At 34.7% G+C, this 23429-nt stretch overlaps 2 protein-coding genes across 2 annotated transcripts in view; one reads left to right on the top strand and one right to left on the bottom strand.

Moving 5' to 3' along the window:
• LOC124822599 (ultraviolet-B receptor UVR8-like) overlaps positions 1-19193 on the bottom strand; it is a 28676-nt gene extending 9483 nt beyond the window's left edge. The window contains exons 1-8 of the mRNA XM_088113370.1: positions 19036-19193; positions 18805-18949; positions 18574-18696; positions 18415-18475; positions 17448-17566; positions 16128-16213; positions 7881-8082; positions 2072-2125 (exon numbers count right to left, since the gene is read on the bottom strand). Of these exons, the coding sequence (XP_087969496.1) occupies positions 2072-2125; positions 7881-8082; positions 16128-16213; positions 17448-17566; positions 18415-18475; positions 18574-18696; positions 18805-18949; positions 19036-19064 (819 nt within the window). The 5' untranslated portion in view covers positions 19065-19193. The remainder of the gene's footprint in view (positions 1-2071; positions 2126-7880; positions 8083-16127; positions 16214-17447; positions 17567-18414; positions 18476-18573; positions 18697-18804; positions 18950-19035) is intronic.
• A 1399-nt stretch (positions 19194-20592) lies between these two features.
• Positions 20593-21724, top strand: LOC148200387 (uncharacterized). Its single transcript, XM_088112335.1, has 4 exons — positions 20593-20655; positions 20738-21390; positions 21464-21545; positions 21620-21724. Exons 1-4 carry the CDS (start codon positions 20593-20595, stop codon positions 21722-21724), a joined length of 903 nt encoding a protein of 300 aa, XP_087968461.1.
• Positions 21725-23429: the final 1705 nt, after the last annotated feature.

Here is a 23429-nt window from a genome sequence, read left to right on the forward strand (position 1 = left end):
ATTATGGTCGAAGATGAAGAAGAAGGTGAGGTGAGAAGGAGGGGAAAATGGAGCAGAAGTGTATGGAGCTGTCAGCCTTCTCGGCAAGAGGACTGACTCAGACAAACACTATCAAATTACAAGGATGGGTGAAAGGAAAAAGGGTGTTAGTGTTAATTGATAGTGGCACCAACCACAATTTTATTTCAACAAAATTGGTGGTTGAATTAGGCCTGGAGGTGGAAGAAAGCCCTCCCTACAAAGTATGCTTGGGCGATGGCCACACGAAGACTACTAGTGGATGTTGCCCCAACATTTTGGTCGTCCTGAAAGGAGTAGAGGTCAAGGAGAAATTTTATCTCTAAACTCAGAGGAGTAGATCTGATACTGGGGGTATCATGGCTAACTTCATTAGGTTCTTTGTTCTGTTTCATTTTCTGGAGTTAAACCAGAATAGTGTTCCAGGTTTCTTGCTCTTAAGGTTTCTTGCTCTTAAGAAACCTAACAATGTTTGTCCATAAAAATATTGTTAATGGACAGATTGGATGGTTTTTAACCTTTTATTATATGATTATGAGTAGAATAATTTTTTTCAAAGCATATTCAATGGATCAAAATAAATTATTTTTAATCTATCCATTAGGATGCAACTAAAAGTTTGTCCAATCTATTTGTTTGTATCCTACTCTTTATCCTCTATATCCTCAATAACACACCTACTCACCCTTATTCTTAGCATGATTTGATGCCAATGAAGATGAACTAATGTGGCTTCAATGTTGACTTGAGCAGCATGTAACATGACTGCAAAGGCATGTGCATGGGAGAGACTGTTGCTAAGAGGTTTGCCATACGACATTGTTAATGTGGTTATTAAAGTTATCAAGGATAGAGAAGGCTAATAAAAAATAAAAAAATCAAGGATGGAGAAGTCGGTTTTGACCTTGTGACATAGTCCTTGCAATTTCCATGGTTAAGTTATAATTGAGATGTCTTATCTAGGCAATGCGTGTACCACATATCCATCTTTCTCAGTCCTTAATAATGCACCTCCTTGTCACTTTTCTTAATCTCCCTTCGTGCCATATCGAAACAACAAATTAACGACTCTATAAAAAGAGGATGAAAAGAAGAATGAAGTGAAGGCTGAAAAGGAGGGACTTCTTATAGAGACCATGATGACATGCATAACTACCAATCAATAAGGAATTTGATTGTAATAGATAAATAAAAGATAATGATGCATATTTCTCTTTGATCCTACCATTGGTATCCTCCAACCCATCAAATTGAAGGATAACTATAGCAGCACCAAAGAGACTGAAAATAAACAATATTATTTAAAACTTCCCCTATTTACATTTCTTTAGAAATGCATTTACTTTTAAGATGTACTTTTTATTCTTTCATAAAATATAATAATTTGTAGTAACATATCTAAAGAGGATATAATATTGTTTTGAATGTTTATCCTTGGCCCCTATGCTTACCAATTTTTATTTGACTAATTTTATAAGAATATTGAACTGCAGAGATCCAATTCCAAACCGAACCAATTCATTCAAAATTGGATTACTTTGGTTCAGAGAGGGAGTAAAGCCTATTTTGTAGGCTTAAGCCTAAATCATTTTGGAAGATCATATCATAGTATAACCTAGATCCATCAAAAGGGTCACTCATCATATTACACGAACCAAGTCCAATAGTGCTGAATGTGAAGGGGTGTACTGGGAAAAACTCAAGTCCCAAAATGACTAGAGATAGTGGCCAAAAAGTATATATATAAGTGATGACAATCTTTACCTTACGTGTCGTTTTGTAAGGTTGTGTTAGGTCTAAACAACTTTGTAAGAGGATAGATAATCTAAATTGCTTCTATTAAAAGAGTATAACAAGCAGCTTACTTTATTGCAAAAGCTATTTTCAAAAACAATAATTTATATATGGTTTTCTCCTATAACAGCTCTTTTCAAAAGAAACAGAAAACTAAGAAATTTAAAACTATGAAGTTAAATGTAGAGTTCAAATATTTTAATGGTATATCTTCAAATTAAAATTTAAAACCAATAGATTCTACACACAAAAAGAGTACCTCTCCTTCATCGGTCAATGCAGTAGAATGCCATCCACCAGCTGCAATATCAACCTAGAGTTCCAAACAGATTTAATAAAAGAAATTAGATATTTAAACTATAATCAAAGATTGAAAGTTTGTAGGGTACAGATGTATAACAATCCTCAACTCCTATGCACATCCAAATATAACCCCAAGAGAAAGAATATGTTAGGTTTCACTTCCTTAATTGATGGCTAAGGGAACCCCTGAAGAATAATAAGAGAGAAGAGAGAGATATTTGAATTTCCAGCCCCTTTTCATTCATTCGAAAGGCTATATATAGCCATTACAAAAAATATTCAGATCATAATTGGTTACAATCAAAGGGTCTTCCTGATTTGGTGGGCAAGGAAATCTACAAAATCAAAAGCAATCTACCAAAACGCATAACTGAATTATTCTGGTGCAATGAAAACCTGGCACTTCTAGAAACATGCTGACAAAGAGGGATTCTATGGAACATAATCCTTCAAATGGGCTGGTGTGGTAGTAATCCTTTTGGGCCTTGCCTTATTCAGATGGCCTATGGTTTGCTTGCTAACAGAATACCACTGGAAGCAAGGAGCTATACCCGCAAGTTGGTAAAATGGAAATAAATGAAAAATAAAAAGAAAATTAAGGGGCTTTGGTAGAAGAAAAAAAGAAAACATATGAGTAAAGAGATAGAGCGATAAGTAGAGATAGTGAGAAGTAGTACATTGGATCCCACCAATTTTAAATTATCTTTCCTCTTGTTCTTCCCCACCAAACTACTTATACTAATTCTATCTTCATTCATCTTATTAATTTCATTAATACCAAACAAAGGCTAAGCATTTTTAATAATCTAGCATTCTACCTACATGCATAAACTTAATATTTGCTTGTGCACCAAAACAGCTCACAAACACACGCTTGCAAGCGTGGACACACACACACACACAAGTTGTAACACTGATATATGCCTGTGTTCTAAAGCATACATCCAATTCTGAATCACACAAGTTTATAAAGAGGAATATTCAGATATCACCCAATAATTTGTCTCATTAATTATCTATTTGATTTGAGATAAAGATTTCTTTTCATTTCCTATGTCCATGAACCATAATAAAAAAGGATCTTGTTTTCACTTTATCTCTTGTTTTAAACGTGTAGCAGAGGTAATGGTGAAAACAAATTCTTGTTTTCACTATTTATTACACAAAATCATTAAAATAAAAAGTATGAAATGTGATTTTTTTATAATTATTTGTGAAAAAAAAATCTCAACCCAAAGATACTATAATACACATTATATTGTTGTCACTTTGCTGACATGCAACAAGATACAGACTGAGGAAATAAATTTGACACCACAACTCATTAGAAGGATAAATTTACATTATTGAGTATATATTATCACACATTTTAAAACTACAAGGAAAATTAGGCAAGCCATCCTAGCCCCATGGTTGTTCTATAACTTATATTTCCTCTTCGCCAATGGTAGTTTAAGAAACACTACAAAAGGTATGACAGAATCATCCTTTTGTTAACCATTGTAAAACAAACTCGACAAAGGAAAAGGGAAAACAAAAGGGGCACAAGAGGTAATATGCACACAGTTATATTCAATGTTGTCAAACTCAAGGATAATAAAAGGAAGGGGAGATAAAAGATCCTCAAACATGACTTGTAAGAGTTTACGAGGATATGAAAAACTATATTTACAGACCTGTGCATGCATTAAAAATAATATAGACAGCTAAAATAGATTGCCATGTCATAATTTACCATAATAACTAATAAATGGCAGAAAGATTAGAAGAACATATGATAGGTTTCTGAATTGGAAACCTATCTAATTAGCACTAACACACACTCAACAACCAGAAAAGAAGTATAAACTATATATTTCTCTATTCAGTATAGCAGCCAAACAACCTCGAAGGGAGCCAAATTCTCCCTCCACAGGATAAACGTGATCTTGTCTATACAATATACAATTCCAAAAAGTGTCTATTACTCAAATACATCAGCTCTTTTATAGGAGCTTTATTTCCCGCCCAAGCTATGATTATAGTTATAACTACCTCACGTCTCTCCCCCTCTTTATTCCCTTTTTTCTTCCTTTCAAAAACTCTCCATACCCTATCAACATATTACTAAGAAAAATTATAGAACAGAATATAGTTGAAGTCCAAGGCAACAATTGATGATGATAAAGGCAACACCGACGGTGTTGATGAGAGAATCAGAGACGGTGACGCGAACCTTGTTGATGGTGAAGCAATAATGATAGTAGCATTAGTGCTGCAATGACGACCATAATGATGGGAGTGTCATCAATTATGGGCGTCATCGAGCATAATTGTTTGGTTTTTATTTGCTATTGGGAATCCTAGGAGATAAAGAGCCATCCTTTTTAATTTTTTAAGTCGGGTCATCACAAGCCTCATCTAAAAAATCCCAACACATGAGTTGGATAACTCAAACCCTAGGGTTGACCAACAAATCACTTGAGATTAAAACAAAGAAATATATTTCCATAGGGCTTAAGGAACCCCTCTCATAGTTCTGTATTTATATATATGAAGGTTGATACAATAGGAAGACTAAAAGGCAAAAAGCTCTATCCTAGGCTACTTGGACAAATAACTAGGGGCAGAGGTTATCTAACACTCAACCTCCTGCCTTAGACTTAATGATGACATGGATTTTCAAGCTATTTCAACACTCCCCCTCAAGTTGGAGCATATAGATTGTATGTACCAAGCTTGGAACAAATAAACTCAATCTGAGGTCTCCTTAAGGACTTGGTCAACACATATGCAAGTTGGTTATTTGATCTAACAAACTCAGTACATATTTCTTTTATAAACAACTTCTCACAAACAAAATTACAATCAATTTCTATATGTTTAGTTCTCTCGTGAAATGCTGGATTTGATGCATTGTGGAGAGTAGTTTGATTATCGCAATAAATTTTCATAGTCTGGATGTCACAGAAGTTAAGCTCTTAAAGAAACTGCTCCACCCATATAAGTTCACATGTTAGTGACGTCATTGCCCTATATTCAATTTCAGTTGTTGATCGAGCCACTACATTTTGTTTCTTACTTTTCCATGAAATAATGTTTCCTCCAAGGAAAACACAATATCCAGTAGTAAGTCGTCTGTCAATAGGTGAACATGTCCAATCTTCACCACAGTACCCAAAGACCTGAATGCTCCCTTTTGTCTTCATATAACAACCCTTGCCCAGAGCTCTTTTTGATGTACATTAGAATGCGAATGATAGCATTCCAATGACCAACACATGGAGCCTGGATGAATTGACTAACCACTCTAACTGAAAAAAATAGATTCGGCCTTATAATAGTAAGATAAATCAGTTTCCTAACCAGCCTCTTATATCTCTCTAGATCAAAGAATAATTCACCTTCTTCTGTCATTAATTTCTTATTTGGGTCCATAGGACTGTCTACTGGTGTACAATCAATCATACATGTTTCTTGTAATATGTCAAGAACATACTTCTTTTGGGAGATTACAACTCCATCTTTTGATTGAGCTACTTCAATGCCCAAGAAGTATTTGAGACTTCCAAGAATCCTGGTTTGAAACTGTCTACACAAGTACTCCCTCAGTTGAGATATTCCAGTAGTCTCATTTCCTGTAATGACTATATCATCGACATATACTATTACCTAAACACATTTCCCAGAAGATGTATGACAGTAAAAGATTGAATGATCTACTTCACTACGCTTTAGCCCAAATTTTTGAACAATGAAGCTGAATTTTCCAAACCAAGCACGTGGTGATTGCTTGAGACCATATAGAGAGCGATGCAACTTGCATACCTTACCAGACTCCCCCTGAGCGACAAACTCATGAGATTGCTTCATATAAACTTCTTCCTCAAGGTCACCATGGAGGAAGACATTTTTGATATCCAATTGATGAAGTGCCCTATGACGAATTGTTGCCATTACAAAGAAGAGACAAATAGTAGTCATCTTGGCCACGGGAAAGAAACTGTCACAATAATCAAGGCCATAAACCTGAGTGTACCCTTTAGCAATTAATTTTGAGCCGATCAACTTCACCGTTAGGGTCGACTTTAATTGCTCACACCCATTAGCAACCAACTGCCTTCTTGCCTGGCGGAAGGGGCACGAGCTCCCAAGTATTACTGTGGTCATGAGCATGCATTTCTGTAATCATGGCTTGTCACCATCCAAGATGATCAAGTGCTTCATTCACATTTTTGGGTATAACCATAGAGGACACTGAGCATAAATGAGAATAATAGGCAGCTGACAATCTATGATAGCTAAGAAAATTATAAAGGGGATGTGGGTTTCAAGTGGAACAATTACCTTTTCTGAGAGCAATAGGCCAGCTTAAATCATCGTCACCAAGAGTCGTGGTATGAAGTGACGAGGGAGAAGAATCTGAAGTAAGAGATTCACCATTTTCTTGGAGAAGTGGACCTCCATCGAGGTCTTGTGTCGAAAGATATCAATATGTGGAGATGAGGGTTCAAGAGGCTTTTATCAAGACTTAGATGGACACAGACATTGGAAATATTGGATGCAGCTATGGGAATAGGAAGGACCTATTATATGATATGAACATCTTGAACAGAGGGAGAGAAGTAATAGTTACTCATTTTCAAGCTCCTGCTTTAGACTTAATGATAACATGGATTTTCAAGCTAATTCAACAAGCACTACATGATGCATGACCCGCTGGGTAATAGTTACTCATTTTCATCACCATGGCAATAGTTACTAATTACTGCTCAACAATACAATATATTGAAAGAATGGAATTGAACGAATGAATATCTTTTATTGATGGTAATATCTAAATAAACAAAAGTAAACAATAATTGGGAGTATAACCTCCATCAATTATTTGGGAGCATAACCTCCCTCACAAGACAATAATGTCTGTCACAAAACTCAATAATCAAAAGCATGCCCTTAACCCTAGACTCTAGCTTTATTTATACTAATTATTTCCCGCCCCATCTCTTACTAAATATTTCCCTAGAATATATCTGCATTTAATATAAATATCTCTATATTTAATATAAATATCCCCATATATTATCTTAGCATATATCCTTAATTATAAATATCTTATATTGAATATTTCTCTAGGATATATTATTATTTACTCTAATTAACTTATACTGAATATTCTCTCCTATTGTGGCTCCTTTTATTGTAATTAGCTCTCGCCCCCCTAACCGCTGCGCAGTTAAGATGGTGATTCTTCAACCGTTCGGCTCAGGTCCTTCCCTGCTTCCCACCGTTCGGCCTGATCGCTCCCTGCCTCCCACCGTTCGGCCTGGTTGCTCCCCGTTGTCCACTGTTTGGCCTGGTCGCTCCCCTTTGTCCACCGTTCGATCTGACTGTTCCCCCTTGTCCACCGTTCGGCCTTACCTCTCCATGCCTTCCACCGTTCGGCCTTTACGGTCAATACGGTTCGGCCTCACTTCCCTCCTACCTTTCTTCTCCTTCTCATTACCTCCCACCTTATACCCTAACAGAAGCTCACACAACTTTCTATGAACAAAAACTCCTGATAAATTACTTTACTTCCTTTTGTTCGGGCATAAAAAAAATAATCTATTGTGTCACCTACTACTTGCTATAAAATTTAAGAGTGAGATCCAAAAATCATCTTGGAATGTCATATTCCTGCAGAAATATGCATCAGTGTTCACATACCAAAATATATTATTTATTCTGTCTGCTGACGCAGAAGCTGAAAATAACAAGGTGTTTTCAGAGAATGATATACTAACCAGAGTAAGATCAGAAAGTCCTTGGACAGGAATGGGTTGTGATCTAGGTTGAGTATCTCCAGTTCCAAGTTGTCCATATTCATTATTTCCCCATGCCCATAAAGTTCCATCCTCTTGAAGAGCCAAATTATGAAATGCTCCAACAGCAATGAGCCTCACACTTTCAAGACCTTGAACCCGAACAGGAACTGAAATCTGTTTTCTGTAAGATAAAGCAAAAATATTATAACTCAGCAAAATGTAGAAACTGTTTGGTTACTAAAAATGCAGAAAAACATCTGAATAAGTAAATTAAGTTCATATTTAGATAATAGGAATATAGTATTATAAAGAAAATGAAAAGAGAAACTGTTAGGTTTCTTGGCCAGATTTATAATTCAATTTAAGAAATTAACACACAAATCTTACTACACAATGTAAATAAATAATACTCTAATTCTGAAAAACATAATACAAGAAAACATCCAACAGCTTCCAAGGGAAGAAATTTCCTTCTAGGACAAGCCCTGTTCTAAAACAAAATACACACCACCCCGGGAACTAGAACACCCCTTCCTTAAAAGACAAAAGCTGCCTAACTATGAATTAAAACTTCCCTTAACTGTTGTTTAAACTCCTCCTAACTATCCCTAACCACTTCATACTAACTTCTATGTTTTATTTTTGCCAAACTATCTAAAAACTGTCTACAAACTGTCTAATACATTACATATCCTATCATTACTCGCCGCTGCAAAACAATCATATCCTCAAGGTTGTAGTCTAGAAATTGGTCCTTAATCGTTGTGACAACTTCCCATGCGACTGCCTCAAGACTTCCTTTTGGCCGTTGGCTTAATCCTTGAATCTGCAAAAATCTAACTTTGACAACATAATATTTTGCAAACAAATGCTTAATAAACAGTATGACTCGGGTTCCAAAATCAACAAGTTTATTACTAGAGTTTGCTAGCAATCGATTTCCATAACAGATAAGAAACCCAAGACAAAAGGGACATGGTCTAACTTTCTTGTCCTTCTTGCATAGGGCCTACTACTTTGTCAAGAAATACTCCACCAATTGGTTTTCTAATGTTGGGTATACTAGAGACACCAATATCTTGAATTCTTGGATGACTTTTTCCCCCTTTCCCTGTCCTTATTACTGCTGTCATCCTCTCTAAAATTTCCACACTCCCAATCTGTTACTGTTGCCAAACTCTCAGATAACATGTTCCCTTGTTCCCTTGTTCCCTTCAACTATCCTTAGTTGAGGTGTTGCAAGATCTTCCCAAGAAAGGTTCTGAGATTTCTGTTGCCAGGTCTTGAACCCCTTGACTGCATTTTTTTCCATGTTATTGATGGTTAGGAATACTTTTGTTGTTCCTGTGATGTTCTGGACTTCAAAAACATTTGTTGTCCCAACACCAACTACTACCTTTGAACCATCCACATTCAAAACAACCTCATCTTTTACTTTAGTCCCACAAGTAATAGTTAAAATGTTCCCACCACATTCGGTCATCTTTCCTCTGTCTTCACCATCCTTCACTGTTTTGACATATTCACCAAGACCTACCACACTATCCCCCTAAAACCAGCAGCTTTTGCAACTTCATTCTAAAAAGCAAGAGTCACAACATTCCCATCACAGTCTTGGTCTCCACATTCCTCTTCACTGATATCCTTTTCTCTTTTCTTCTCCCAATTGATGGAATTATCTCCTCCATTTGAAGGTTTCTTGGCTTTCTTGATGTCTTGTAGATTATCTTTCCCAACAACCATACCCTTCTTTACCTCTTTCTTTCCTTTCATGATGTCATGAAGAAGTTCCCCTCTCCCTCCCTTTCTTGCTCTATCAATAGATTTATCCCTTCCTTTAGAGTCCCTTTTCTAAATCAGGACATCCAGAATCCTATTACATTCCCTTATCATTTCTTCCAATTATTAGAAACTTTTCTCATCTCTTGACACCATGCCCTCACCTTTTCCAGTTCACTGGTCCCCCTCTCCAAACTATTGAATTCCATGCTTTCCCTCCTTCTTGATCCGGTAGGTCGAACCAATTTGTTAGGTTTCTTGGAGATAAGAAACCAGATTTATAATTCAGTTTAAGAAATTAACACACAAATCTTACAGCACAATGTAAATAACACTCTAGTCCTGAAAAATATAATACAAGAAAACATCCAACAGCTTCCAAGGGAAGAAATTCCCTTCTACACATGACAACACCCCCCTCTCCTTAAAAGACAAAAAACTAGCTAACTACTAACTAAAACTTCCCCTAACTGTTGTTTAAACTCCTCCTAACTACCCCTAACCACTTCATACTAACTTCTATATTTATGTTTGCCAAACTATCTAAAAATTGTCTACAAACTATCTAATACATTACGTATCCTATCAAAAACACTTTATTAAGATAGAAAAATAAGTGTGTAGAAGCAAAAGTGCCAAAGTTTTTCGTGGCAAAGTGCCATCTTTGCTACAATTTGAAGCATTTGTTTGGAACAGAATTTTAGTTTTGGAAGCTTCTTCAGCATGTCACTTTATACGTGTGATTTTGCAATCTAATTTTAAGAAAAAAAATACGAATAGATATCTTCAGAGATTAGGAATTGTGGTAATTAAAGGAATTATCTATAGAACCTTCTTAATTAGAGAAAATATCTATAGAATCTTCCTATTTAGAGAAAAATCATTTATGATCTTCTAGATTAATTTTTAGTACATTGTTTCCTTATTTCCTTTTTTAGAAGATTAGATTGCTACAAATAGGGGTAAGGAGAATGTGATTGATATGAATGAAAATAATAAAATCATTCTCTTTTTCAAGTTGGTATCAGAACTCCCGATCTTGGGAGCTTCGTTTCTGCTGCAACAGTAGCCACTGTCGTCGTTGTCCAACCACCGTGTCTGCCTTAATCTAGTCCTTCACAATCTAGTCCTTCACCACCACTAGATCTTGATAGGAAAGCTTATAAAGAGGAACTCGAGCACTTAAAAGCAATGGTTGAATCCATGAGTAAGCCCTATGGATCATGTACTCTGTCCATGTAAGGTAAGATTTGTCTCAATATTGCTGCTCATATTGCTGCTCTGGGAATATAATTTTGGACTCATCTATTGTATTAAAGGATGTTTTACATGTTTCACAATTAGCTAATAGTCTTATCTCTGTGTAAAAACTCAAAGGATTGAAATTGTTCAGTAACATTTTTCTAAACTTATTGTGTTTTTAAGGACCTTGCCACGGGAAAGATGATTTTAACTGTTAAGGAGCATAGTGGGTTGTATCTTTTGGAGTGTAATGACCAAAGCAACACAAAAATCATGACTCAACAAGCTACATCTGAGACGTGAGTAAATGCCCAAATATTGTTAAATAATCAAGGGCTTGGGCATCCTTCATTTAATCTTATCAAGTCCTTATTTCCCATTTGTTTAACAAGGAGTCTGTTGAGTCTTTTAATTGTGATATTTGTCAGTTGTCAAAACACCATCTTGCATCTTATCCTATTAATAATAAAAAGAGTACTTCTGCATTTGATTTAATTCACTAGGGGACCTGTAACAGGATCTATTTATGGAGCCAAATTGTTCGTTACCTTTATTGACGATTATACACGTGTCATGTGGACATACCTTATGAAATATAAATCAGAAGTTTTTCAATTTTTTGTTAATTTTTTCCATCTTGTCCAAAATCAATTTGGAAAATATATCAACAGAATCAGGTCTGAGAATGGTATTGAATGTGAATCATGAATTTCTCAATTTTTTGTCTCATAATGACATTGTTTATGAACTAACATGTGTAAACATCTCTCAACAAAATGGGGTTGTAGAAAGAAAGAATCGTCATCTTCTTGAACTAACTAGAACTCTTCTTTTTCAAATGTTTGTTACAAAAATTACTGGGGGAAGCTGTGGTATATGCCACATATCTCATCAACAGGTTACCCACTCATATCTTAAATGACATTAGTCCTATAGAGTCTCTATTGTATTTTGTTCCTTCTTCTCCCCTAATAACGAATCTACCTAGTTGAATCTTTGGATGTGTTGTTTTTATTCATTAGATCCCAAAGTTCTTAAATGTGTCTTTATTGGATATCATTCTAATGAAAAAAGGGTACCAATATTATCATCCTCAAAGTCATTGCGTCTTTATCACCATGGATGTCACCTTTCATGAAACACAATCATTATATGTCAGTCCACCACTTCAGGGGAGAAAGCACTTGAAGTGGAGGAACTCTCCTTCTTGTCATTACCATGTTTGTCTTTGCAGAATGCCCAAGATCTGAGCAATGAAGCTACCATAGTCCACAGTGAGGAAGACGATTTTTTTGGCAAAAAATATGAAAGAAGAAAACAACTCACTTCAACTCTAGAGCAAGGAAAATTGTCTAATCCGGAGGTGAGGATCCTTGAAGATATTAGTGAGAAGGTAAGTATTACTGAGGATTTACCCATTGCATTGAGAAAGAAAGAAGATCATGTGCTAAATATCCTATTTCGCAGTATGTTTGCACTAACAATCTCTCTGATAAACACAAAAGCTTTATTGTTGCCATTAATGCCACAGAAATACCTACCTCAATCCAGGAGGCCATGAAACTTGAACATTAGAATCAAGCCATAAAAGAAGAGATGAATGCATTAGAAAGAAATTCAACTTGGGAGATTGTTGATAAGCCAAGAAACAAGAAGGAAGTCGGGTGTAGATGGATATTCACAGTGAAACATACGGCAGATGAGGACAATAAAAAGATATAAAGCTAGATTGGTGGCAAAAGAATATACCCAAACCTATGGGATTGACAATGAGGAGACATTTGCCCCAATGGAAAAGCTGAATACAGTTCGAGTTGTTCTCGCTTTGGCAACTCATTTTGGATGGGACTTACACCAGTTGGATGTGAAGAATGTATTTCTTCATGGAAATCTAGAAGAGGAAATGTACATGGAGATTCCCCAGGTTTTGAAGTGAAAAATGAAAGAAAAAAGGTATGCTTCTAATACACTGTCGTTGAAACTATCAAATTAAAACTACTTTACAAGGTACCTTCAGTATTTCCAATTTAGTAGTCAACAAATTAGATAGGGTTAAAGTAACCGAGTCGTTTCCCAACAAATACGGAATTTATTTTCAAATACATGACTCTTATGAAGACTTTTAAAATTCAATAGAATGCAATGCAATGCTTAATAAGTCTATCCTAATGATACTAATGTTAAAGAATGTTGTGAATTTAATTAAAGAACAAATGAGAAACTTAGAAACAATAATAATCAAATTGGCTAATTCCACAACTTTTCCAAAATAGATTCATCATCGGTTATCCACATATTATTGTTCAATTGATCATTGTTTGAGTTTCAAATTAATTAAAGTACATTTTTAATTAACTCAAGGGCGATTTTACAATTAATCAAAGTAGATTCTCAATCAAAAGTAAGACCTTTCTAGATTATTCACAATAAATTCAACCAAAATGCATTCTCAATTAAATCATATTGTGTTTAATCGTAACTATTCTTAAATCTTCTAACCAAATTAAAAGTTAATTAATCAAAGTACATTCTCAATTAATTATTGTTAAAGTACTTACCACTAATCAAAGTACATTTTCAATTGGTAGCAAAAACTCATTCAATCATATGAAAGTTCATAAATTCAATCAAAGTACATTCTCAATCAAACCTAGAAACCCTTGAACTCATATGATCAATATGCATGAAGATTCAAACATCTTATAATGTAAAAATCATTACTATTGACATGATTGAGAAATGAAAGACATAAAACAAGGATAACCCAAATCAATAATCAAAAGAAACAAATACATTAATTCAACATAACCTCAGAATCCATAATAAAATTATAGTGGAATAGCTCTAGACGCTTATCCCTCCATGAATGGAGTGAAATACATAATCAAATAAAAGTGAGAAGAGTGGTGGATGATTACTTTCTAGTGGAGGAGTCTGGGTAAATGCATGATTGATTTTCTGCTTCCCCTAGGTTTTTTTATATAGGAATTGTTTGGACTTGGATTTTGAATATTCTGTTGATAAAATCTTTTATCTGTTACTATAATATCTTCCAAATAATTAACAAATTTAGATAATTATAAAAATATTTGGGAGATATTTTATATTGATAAAATCTTACTTGATAATGTAATATCTCCCAATTATCTTTTAAATGATCCAATATCTTCAAGATATATTTGATTATTGTGGAGATCTAAAAATATTTGAGAATATCTTTTCTAGATTCAAAAATATTTGGCAAATATTATCTTTTGATATTTACTAATATAGTTAAATAAGGTAATTATTTAACATATCAAATAAAATATCTTAAGATATATTTTTTCCAAATTATCTTTTATCATAAACATTTATCAATTATCAAATCCTTTTTGTAGAAAATATAAAAAAAAAACCGCAAAATCCAATTTTTGTTGCCTCTTCCTTTTTTTGGCTTAGCCAAATTCCTTCACTTTTTCATGTTTTGCTTGGATTGACTTCTTGTGGTCTTGATTATTTGCTATTCTTGAATTTATCATTAAGGTTTTCATGTTTTTCTTGGATTGACTTCTTGTGGTCTTGATTATTTGCTATTCTTGAATTTATCATTAAGGTGTCATGAAAATTTAACCAATTTATTTTCATGCCGTAATCAGTTCAACTTAGTTGCAGTTGTACTAACACACCAAAATAACCAAAGAATATTTATGAAACTAAAAAGCTATTTTTATCCTGTTTAATAAACTCAATTATAACAAATATTCTTTTAAAGTATAAAAACTAATTAAGAATTCAATATTAAAGGCTAAATGAGATCATAAATATGCACTCATCAGCCTCCTAAAGAAAGCATTATATGTCTTAAGCAATCCCCTAGAGCATAGTTTGGAAGATTTACAAAAGCAATAGTTTCCTTGGGATACAAACAAAGCCAAGGAGATCATACTCTATTCATAAAGCTCAATATTAGGGATTGATAGGAAAATTGATTTATCTATCACACACAAGACTAGACATTGCTTATGCAGATAGTGTAGTGAGCCAATTTATGCATGACCCAAGAGAGAGACACTTGCAAGGAGTTGACAAAATTCTCCAATACTTGGAAGTCAAGTCGAGGAAATGGGCTATTATTCAAAAGGGAAGACACATTGACTATGCAAATATATACTGATGTTGACTATGCAGGCTCTATTACTGACAGAAAATCTACTTTTGGGTATTGTGTGTTTCTTGGAGATAGTCTGGTAACGTGGAAGAGTAAAAAGAAAGATAGAGTATCTCGTTCTTGAAGCTGAATTTCAAGCTCTTGCTCAAGGAATGTGCGAAGGACTATGGATGAAAATCATTTTGGATGACCTTAAAGTCAAGGTGGATAATCCTATGCAACTAGATTGTGACAATAAATCTGCCATGAACATAGCCCGTAATCTAGTACAACATGACAAGACCAAACACATTGAAATTGATAGACATTTCATCAAAGATAATCTAGACAGAGGCTTTGTGATTACAACTCATGTTCCTACAGAAGGTCAGATAAGAGATATTTTTACAAAAGGACTCCCTTCGAGTAGATTTCAAGATCTTGTGGGCAAGTTGGGAATGATTGATATTCATTTACCAACTTGAAAGGGAGTGTTGTAATTAAAGGAAATATCTATAGAATCTTCTTAATTAGAGAAAATATCTATAGAATCTTCTTCATTAGAGAAAATAGGTATATGATCTTCTAGATTATTTTTTAGTACATTGTTTCCTTATTTCCCTTTTTTAGAAGATTAGATTGCTACAAATAGAGGTAAGTAGAATGTAATTGATATGAATGAAAATAATAAAATCATTCTCTTTTTCAAGTGGAACCTTTATCACTTAGATTTTGTTGGAAAGTCTTATATAGCTGGTCTCAAATTTGGGAGTGCGACTTATATCTATTTGTTGGACAACTTTACCTAATATCAATTGGTTTTATGGTGAAATATGGTATGGTATCAAAGCCTATAATTCATCTTCATACCTTGACACTTAGACTGCAACTCATATATCAATTGAGTAACTTTGTTTAATGTCAATTGGTTTTAAGATGAAATATGACAATTTTAACCATTTTCATTGTTGTTTTTTGTTTTGTTTTTTGAATAGGACTCTTTATCTTGCTTTTTCTATGCAGTTCACTCCTTTCATCTCAACAAATTTATTTTTTAAATCTAAAATGAAAATTACATGTCACCCGGAGGCCATGGCTGACCCCATGTCCAAACATGGCCTTCACACGTAAGTACCACTGAGTGAGTTCCTCCTGCAGCAACCTGCACCCCGAATGAATTAGAAAAACATTAAACTAAGTAAAACCCATGCCATCCAATTTTCAAATGATGCATCTGTTACAATACAAATGTGGAAGTACCTATACAAACTCAAACAAAGAAAGCATTTATTGCACAATTACTTTACCAAAAAGAATCAAATTCGATTTATTAAGCAAGACTACAGGGGTTAACGGCATAACAAGAATTATAATCAGACATCATTCAGATTCACAACATGAATAACAAATTAAAATGAACAATTAAAACTTTCTGGAGCTATAAATAATTTTTTCCTTGTCACATCATCATCAAAAAGTCAAGGTGATAGAATTACTCTTGCTAAGGGCAAAGCACATATCACAATTTTAACTTTAAAAATTACTGGGATTAAGCATTTAAAATAAAACTTAAGAATAGGTAAACTAAAACAATTATAGGTTTACCAGTGTATTGCTTACTGGAACATAGGCCATTTTAGTTTGAACATGTCTCACAGGGCCTTGCATGGATCAAGAAACTCTCAAGTTTAGAAGGAAATGATTTCCTTCACTTATTATATCACAAACATACATCCGATATGTATACAAAGATTTGTTGGATAGTTTTGGAAATAAGAACAAACTATTCTAGGGAACAAATCCCTGAGATTGCAGGATTGTTATGCTTGTCATAAAAACATGATACAGCAAATATACAAAATCAAAAACAATAGGAATACTATCTGAAGGTTTCTAAAATATATTTTGACAGAAACTAAAGAAAATCTCAGATGTATCCATCGCTTTCCAACATATAAGAAGCTGTAGCTTGATCTTCACTTAAAATATATGTATAAATACAGTATTTTTTTCTTGCTCTGTGGTAAGGTTACTAGTAAGCATTGAGCAAAAGCAACTTAAACATCTCGAAACTAAATCATTGGCATGTCTGACATTCTACTAAGGTTACATGGGAATTGTACAATAATAACAACAAATTACAAGGACTAAAAGCTACCATAACGTTCTGTCATAGACAAAATATTGACAGTGTCACTCACATCCCCTTTTCACGAATTCAAAAGGATGATGAAAGGTAGATGAAAACTTTCATACGAATTATAGTGGCATAAAAAACTAATGATTTGAAGGAAATAAATGCACATCTAAAATTAAAGATTGGCACAGAAACAAAAGTAAAGGCAGACCGTTTTTGTTCCACCATAGCATTCAAGGCATTGGAATACATAAATTACCTGCCGAACAACAAGCTTAGGAGCACAACGTTGAGGGATCTCTATATCTCTCCTTAAAGGTTTGCCAGTATCATCCTTGCGCTCAGGTTCTTCACCACACTGCCCATATTCATTTCCACCTGAAAACAATTATGCCAGCTCTTAGAAGTTTTGTAATATATACATCAATTAAACTGAATCAACACTCTTTCAGAATTTTGGACAGCTAAAGGGAAAAAAATAATATGGCCTTCCACCCAACTTCAAATTTTTATCTTAAGATAAATTAATAGTTAAGAAGTATGTAGTACATGTACACAATTCATGTAAGTATACAGTTTGTCACTTTATACGTGATTATTACGGGACTTCTTTTAAAATAATCTGGTACGCAGTAAGTCAGTAACTATATTATGACATGGTTATTTTGTCCAAAGAGTCGTTGAACTAATAAGTGGATGGAAGGGTATAGATTTAAAAAGTAATGAAAGGAAGGCATATTGCAATCTAAGTGGAAAACGAGAAGACATTTTGGTGTGTTTGGATGAGCATTGGAAAAATTAATTTTGAAGTGATGTGATTTTAGTTTGGATGATTTTATAATTACAAGTTAATAGTAAAACTAAGTATAAAATTTCTATCCAAAACAAATCCTATTTAAATTTGCATTGATTCAGAATCAATTCATCAGCATGAGATTAAACATGAGAAGATTTAATGTGATTCTAGAAAACCTAACATGGAGCTAAACGCGCAATTAGTATGCGTAATGACGTTGCCACTTTTTGGACAATGCTAACTCTAGTGATCACAAAATAATAAGAATAATAATAGTAGTAGTAATAGTAATAATAATGATAATAAAAAAATGATGATGACGACGATGATGAAGATGATCATGATAAAAATAGTAAGAACAACAACGTGATGGAGAAATGAAAGCAAAAAGGATTTATGGTGTGGAGTGAAATGAATAATAGAATAATACCCCAGGCATAAGCTCTGCCCTGATCATCAACAGCCAAACAGTGCCATCCCCCAATAGCCGCCTAACAACCACAAGTTATTCACTATCAATATTAACAAAATAAGCACACCAAAAAGAATGATAATCATGAAGAGAATGAACGAATGGATGGATGTATACCTGGACAATCTTAACACTGGAAAGAGCCTTGACCTGGCTGGGAATGTTCTCAATCTTGTTCTCAGACTTACTCTCAGCTGGATGCCCAAGTGTGCCCCTTTGGTTCCAACCCCAAGTGAACAACTACATCACCCAAGTAACCACCACCCCACCAAAAAAGATGAGATTTTGAACGATACACACGATTTATAACAACGAAAAAGAAAAGAAGATACAGAGAGATTAAGATACCTTGCCGTCCTCACCGATGGCGAGGGAGTTTCTGCTGCCGGCAACGACGGAGCGGAAACGGTGAGGTTGGAGAGCTTCGACGAGACAGACCCATTCTTTCTCTTCGTTGTTGCCGATTCCTAGTTGACCATCTTCACCAGAGCCCCTGAATGAAAAGAATCGATCACACACGCTTCTTTGAACGAGAGAAGAGAAAGAAAGAGGAAATGGTGATAAAGAGACAGAACAAACCATGCAATAATACAGGAATGGGAATCCATGAAGGTTGGAGCAGAGTGAGAGAGAGTGTCGAGAGAGTATCCAATAAAGAGAAGATTATCACAAACACTTTGCGTGCGTGGAGCTTACGAGTTAGCGTTTCTGTACACTTTTTTTAAAAGGAGAATGTTATGTTCACAATCATTTTGACAACAATTTCACAATGACATGTGGCGTCTTTACATTAGGTAAATAAAGTGAAAAGAAACAAGAAAGAGATAATCAGGTCGAGGAGTATTTTTGGAAAAGATTTTAAAATTTTAAGAAATGGGTTTGACGGTTTATTTTGGGCGTAATGTGCGTAGGTTTTTCAACCCTTCCATCTTCTCTGTAGCTCTGTCGTCCATCTTGACCCTTCCATCTTCTGTCGCATTGTATCCTGTATGTTATCTTTGAAACCCTAGTGTTGTTGGTCTTGTGTTGTTGTATTTGTGTGGTTGGAAGGCAGGTGTCGTTTTGTGTGTGGTTACTTTGTTGTGGATTTTCCGTCTGCTGGAGGAGGCCGTGGAGCATTATTATCCGTCGTTGTTGGTGTAAGTAAAAATGGTCGAGCCCTCACATTGTCTTTTACATTGTCTTTTTGGTGTTTCATTAACCTTAATGATATAACGAGTGTGGATTGTTATCTTGTTAGGACAATTTCAATGGAAGGGAAAAAACGAAGTGTAAGAAAAATTATAATTTTCTTTTTATAGATTATTTATTATCGTATCAATTGTAGTTATTAATAAAGTTATCATCATTTTTGTGTAGTAGCGGCTTCTTACCTCGATGGACTCATCGATCATTATTGAAATGAATCGTTTACTAGGAAAGTGTCATGTGGAGCGCATTAGGATGACTCTATTTATGTGGTGTTTGAATGTTCATAGCCTTGTGGAGGTGAATTTGAAATTATTGAAGGTTATGGTTTGCAGGTGGGCCGGGCATGATAATAGTTTTAGAGTAAGTCAATAGTTGGTGCCCTTTTCAGTTATTGATGTGTTCATGAGCATAGGTTTAGAAATAGGTGGTTTAGAGATTTCGTTTGATGAAGTAGTTGTTGGATTGGTTGGTGAAATGTTTAAATAAAAAACTATCACTTTGAAGGAGTTGACGGACATGTTTAATGTCATTGTGCATGATAATAACATTGATGTTGATGTAGTATGTAGGTTATATATATTAGTTTGTTTGGTTGTTTTTTATTTTCCTAGGAAATCAAGGCATGTTTGTAACATGCCTTTTGCAGTGTTAGATGACTTAGACAGTTTGTGTCTATACGATTGGTGCACCGATGTACATAAACATATTGTACAGAATTTAAATAAATGTAAGAAGAAAATTATGAGAGGAGGTATCGCGCAGTCACTCACTCTTAGTGGCAATGTGGCAGTGTTGCAGGTAACATGATTTATAGTTTATTATTTTGATGTACTGGAGAACATTGTCAATTAGGTTTGATGAAATAATATTATGATATTGTAGGCTTGGGGGGTTGAAAGACTTTCTTTGCATGGTCATGCTTCACACAGGTTTTTCCCGCGCATAATGCAATGGTTCCCGTATAAATCAAGGACCGAAAAAATTGAACATATATTTAAGACCGGATATGTAAGTGTTTTGATATTCATTATTTTTTATGTAAAAATTGATTGTCTTATTTGTCAAATTTTGTTGTGTGATAATGGTGCAGTTAAATCTGGAGTGGTATGTGAGAAAGGAAGATCGACATCGCCCGGAAATCCGTGCAGCTTTCCACATGGATGACGGAGGGATGAGTGAAGGATCCTTGGCTGAAGGATCCAAGGTTGAGAAAGATGATGACGAAAGCTCTGATGACGGCACATGGGAAGTAGGTGCCGAGGAGAGATTGAGGAAAAACAATGAAGATCTCATAGCATTGAGTGCCAAGATTGGAGTTCTTACTAGGGAGTTATTTGAAATTTGTCAAACTCCAATCTTTACTGAAGAAGATGTATGTGGTACTGATGAAGAAGTTGCTGGTGGAGTTGATGAAGCACCTGAAGTTGAAGGTGACGAAGAGCCTGAAGTTGGTTGTGATTGTGGATTTGAACAACAAGGTGATGGTAATGCAGTTGATGACTTCCTAGGTGCATATACGGAAGTAAGAGGGGAGGATAAAACCGCATATGAAGATGAGGTAGTTTCAAGAAGTCATGATAACATTGTTTGTATTGAAATCCATGATGATGGTGATGAAGAAGAACGGGAGGTCGTACCATTGGTTATCCCCCCATTGCGCAGTTTTGTTGGGGATCCAACCACCACTGTTGATGTAGACCAATTGTATAGAGCAGTCAGCATCAGAGATATCACTGTATACAGGTATTTGCTGTGAATTGTAGTTGTGGTTGGCGAATCTCTATTGTTTGTGATGAACTAATATTTATATGTTTAGGGTTGTATGCGAGATAATTGGGCAAACCTTGAGCAGGACTTCATTTTACACTTTGGCTCCGATAAAATACGTTGATAACATGGTTAGTATTGTGACATTTCTTTGTGTTTCATGTTGTAGTTTATGTTAGTAATGTGAAAATTTTTTATTGTGTAGGTGGTGTTATTTGCTTGTACGATGTTTATGTACTTTGAGAAAAGGTTGTGCGGTGTTGTTAAGAGGATTCATTTTAGTCCATTATACTCGGTAAATAAAATTTGATATTGTATCATATATTTCATTGAAGAAATTATTTTTGATTGATTTTTAATTGATGATTTTGAAATTGTCCACAGCACCATATTCTTACAGATTATAGGAAACGTCCACAGAATCATAATGTTTGGACGCTTCATAACTATAACAGTTATCTGCGTTGCGATCAGTTTGGACTTGGAGACATTGCCACAGCTGACTTTGTGAGTAACCTTTAATGTGCAATACTTGTCCAGTTTTGGTCGGAAATGTGTTATTGATATTGTTTTTATTGTTTGTAGTTGTTTATGCCATTTGTCCACGATGATCATTGGTGGTGTTATTCAGTGAAATTGAGTTCATTAGAGATATTTGTGATTGACTCATTGGGTAAGGGGATCAGAGACTGGAAAAGGATAGACACAGCTGTTGTAAGATTCCACATATTTCATTGTTGATGACCCTGTGATTGTCAGATAACCCTGTATTGTTTAACATTTTTTTGTATTTGTTAACTGGTAGGCTGAAAATATGACACGGTTTTTTTGCCTCTTGATGAATAGACGGGAAGGTAGTATTGGTCCTTTGACTGTTAAACAAGCAAATATCCCATCCCAACCAAACTTGTAAGTTTTTTGAATTGTACTGCTGTATTATATTGTGTTATGATGAATATATGGTGAAAAGTAATTTTATGTGGTGGGTATATTTTATCCTGGTTCGGATCTTACCAATCCTACATCCAGTCACTTATCTCAAATCAAGATAAACAGTTCACTACTCACAAAACAATTGTAAAAGTTTAGAAACCACCTCTCTTGTTACCCCAAGGGATGAAAGTCACTTCTGCTATAACCCACAAGAGATGAACACCTCCTCCAAATCTTCACAAAGGATGAACACCTCCTCCGAATGCTTCACGAAGGATGATAGGCTTTTAACTCAGCAACAACAACAACAACACTCAATCACACTCCTTGTGAAAGTTCTCGCTCTATGCCAACACACCAAGTTCTCAAAGCCACATCACAAGGGTTCAACAAACCCTAGAACACTTATCACCACACACTACAAATAAGATTTTTCAAAATACACTTATTTCATATTTTGTATTTTTGTATTTTAGAATGAGAGTCCCAATCTAATTTATAGAGACCTCACTCAAGGATATCTCCAAAATTTCGTTGTCAACTAATTAATGTGTGATAATCAATTATCCAATTATGGTAATTAATTATGCATTTAATAAATGCACAATGGTAAAAAAACTTACTTAAAAATTCTCATAATTTCTCATTATAATCAATTATGGCAAGTCATAATTGATTACTGATAATCGATTATTACAAATTTATAATCAATTATCTTGAGTATAAAATGAGGTTTTCTAATTCAAAATAAATTTTAACACAACCTAAGACAATCAATACATAGAATCAAATATAAACCACATCCTATACATAAATCTACTAAATTATAAAAGCTTGAATATAAAAACAAGTCTTCATGAAGATCTTCCTACTTGAGACTTGACTTTGAGACATCATCAAAAATTCTGCTCTTTAGCTTTATGCTAACAAGTTCTTATAAAAAATGTTTTAGGAATGAGGTTGAGGTCCCTTACTCAAAGCACTTCAAGTTGTCCTGAAGTAAGGATGGGCTCCTTAATGTCCCTTCATCATCCAAGTTACGTTGTTCACTCTTCCTCCTTCTTGTCCAAGCCTTGTGGGTG

This window comes from Vigna umbellata, chromosome 4 (genome assembly GCF_029865625.1).
Source record: "Vigna umbellata cultivar VRB3 chromosome 4, Vumbellata_1.0, whole genome shotgun sequence".
Taxonomy (NCBI): Eukaryota; Viridiplantae; Streptophyta; class Magnoliopsida; order Fabales; family Fabaceae; genus Vigna; species Vigna umbellata.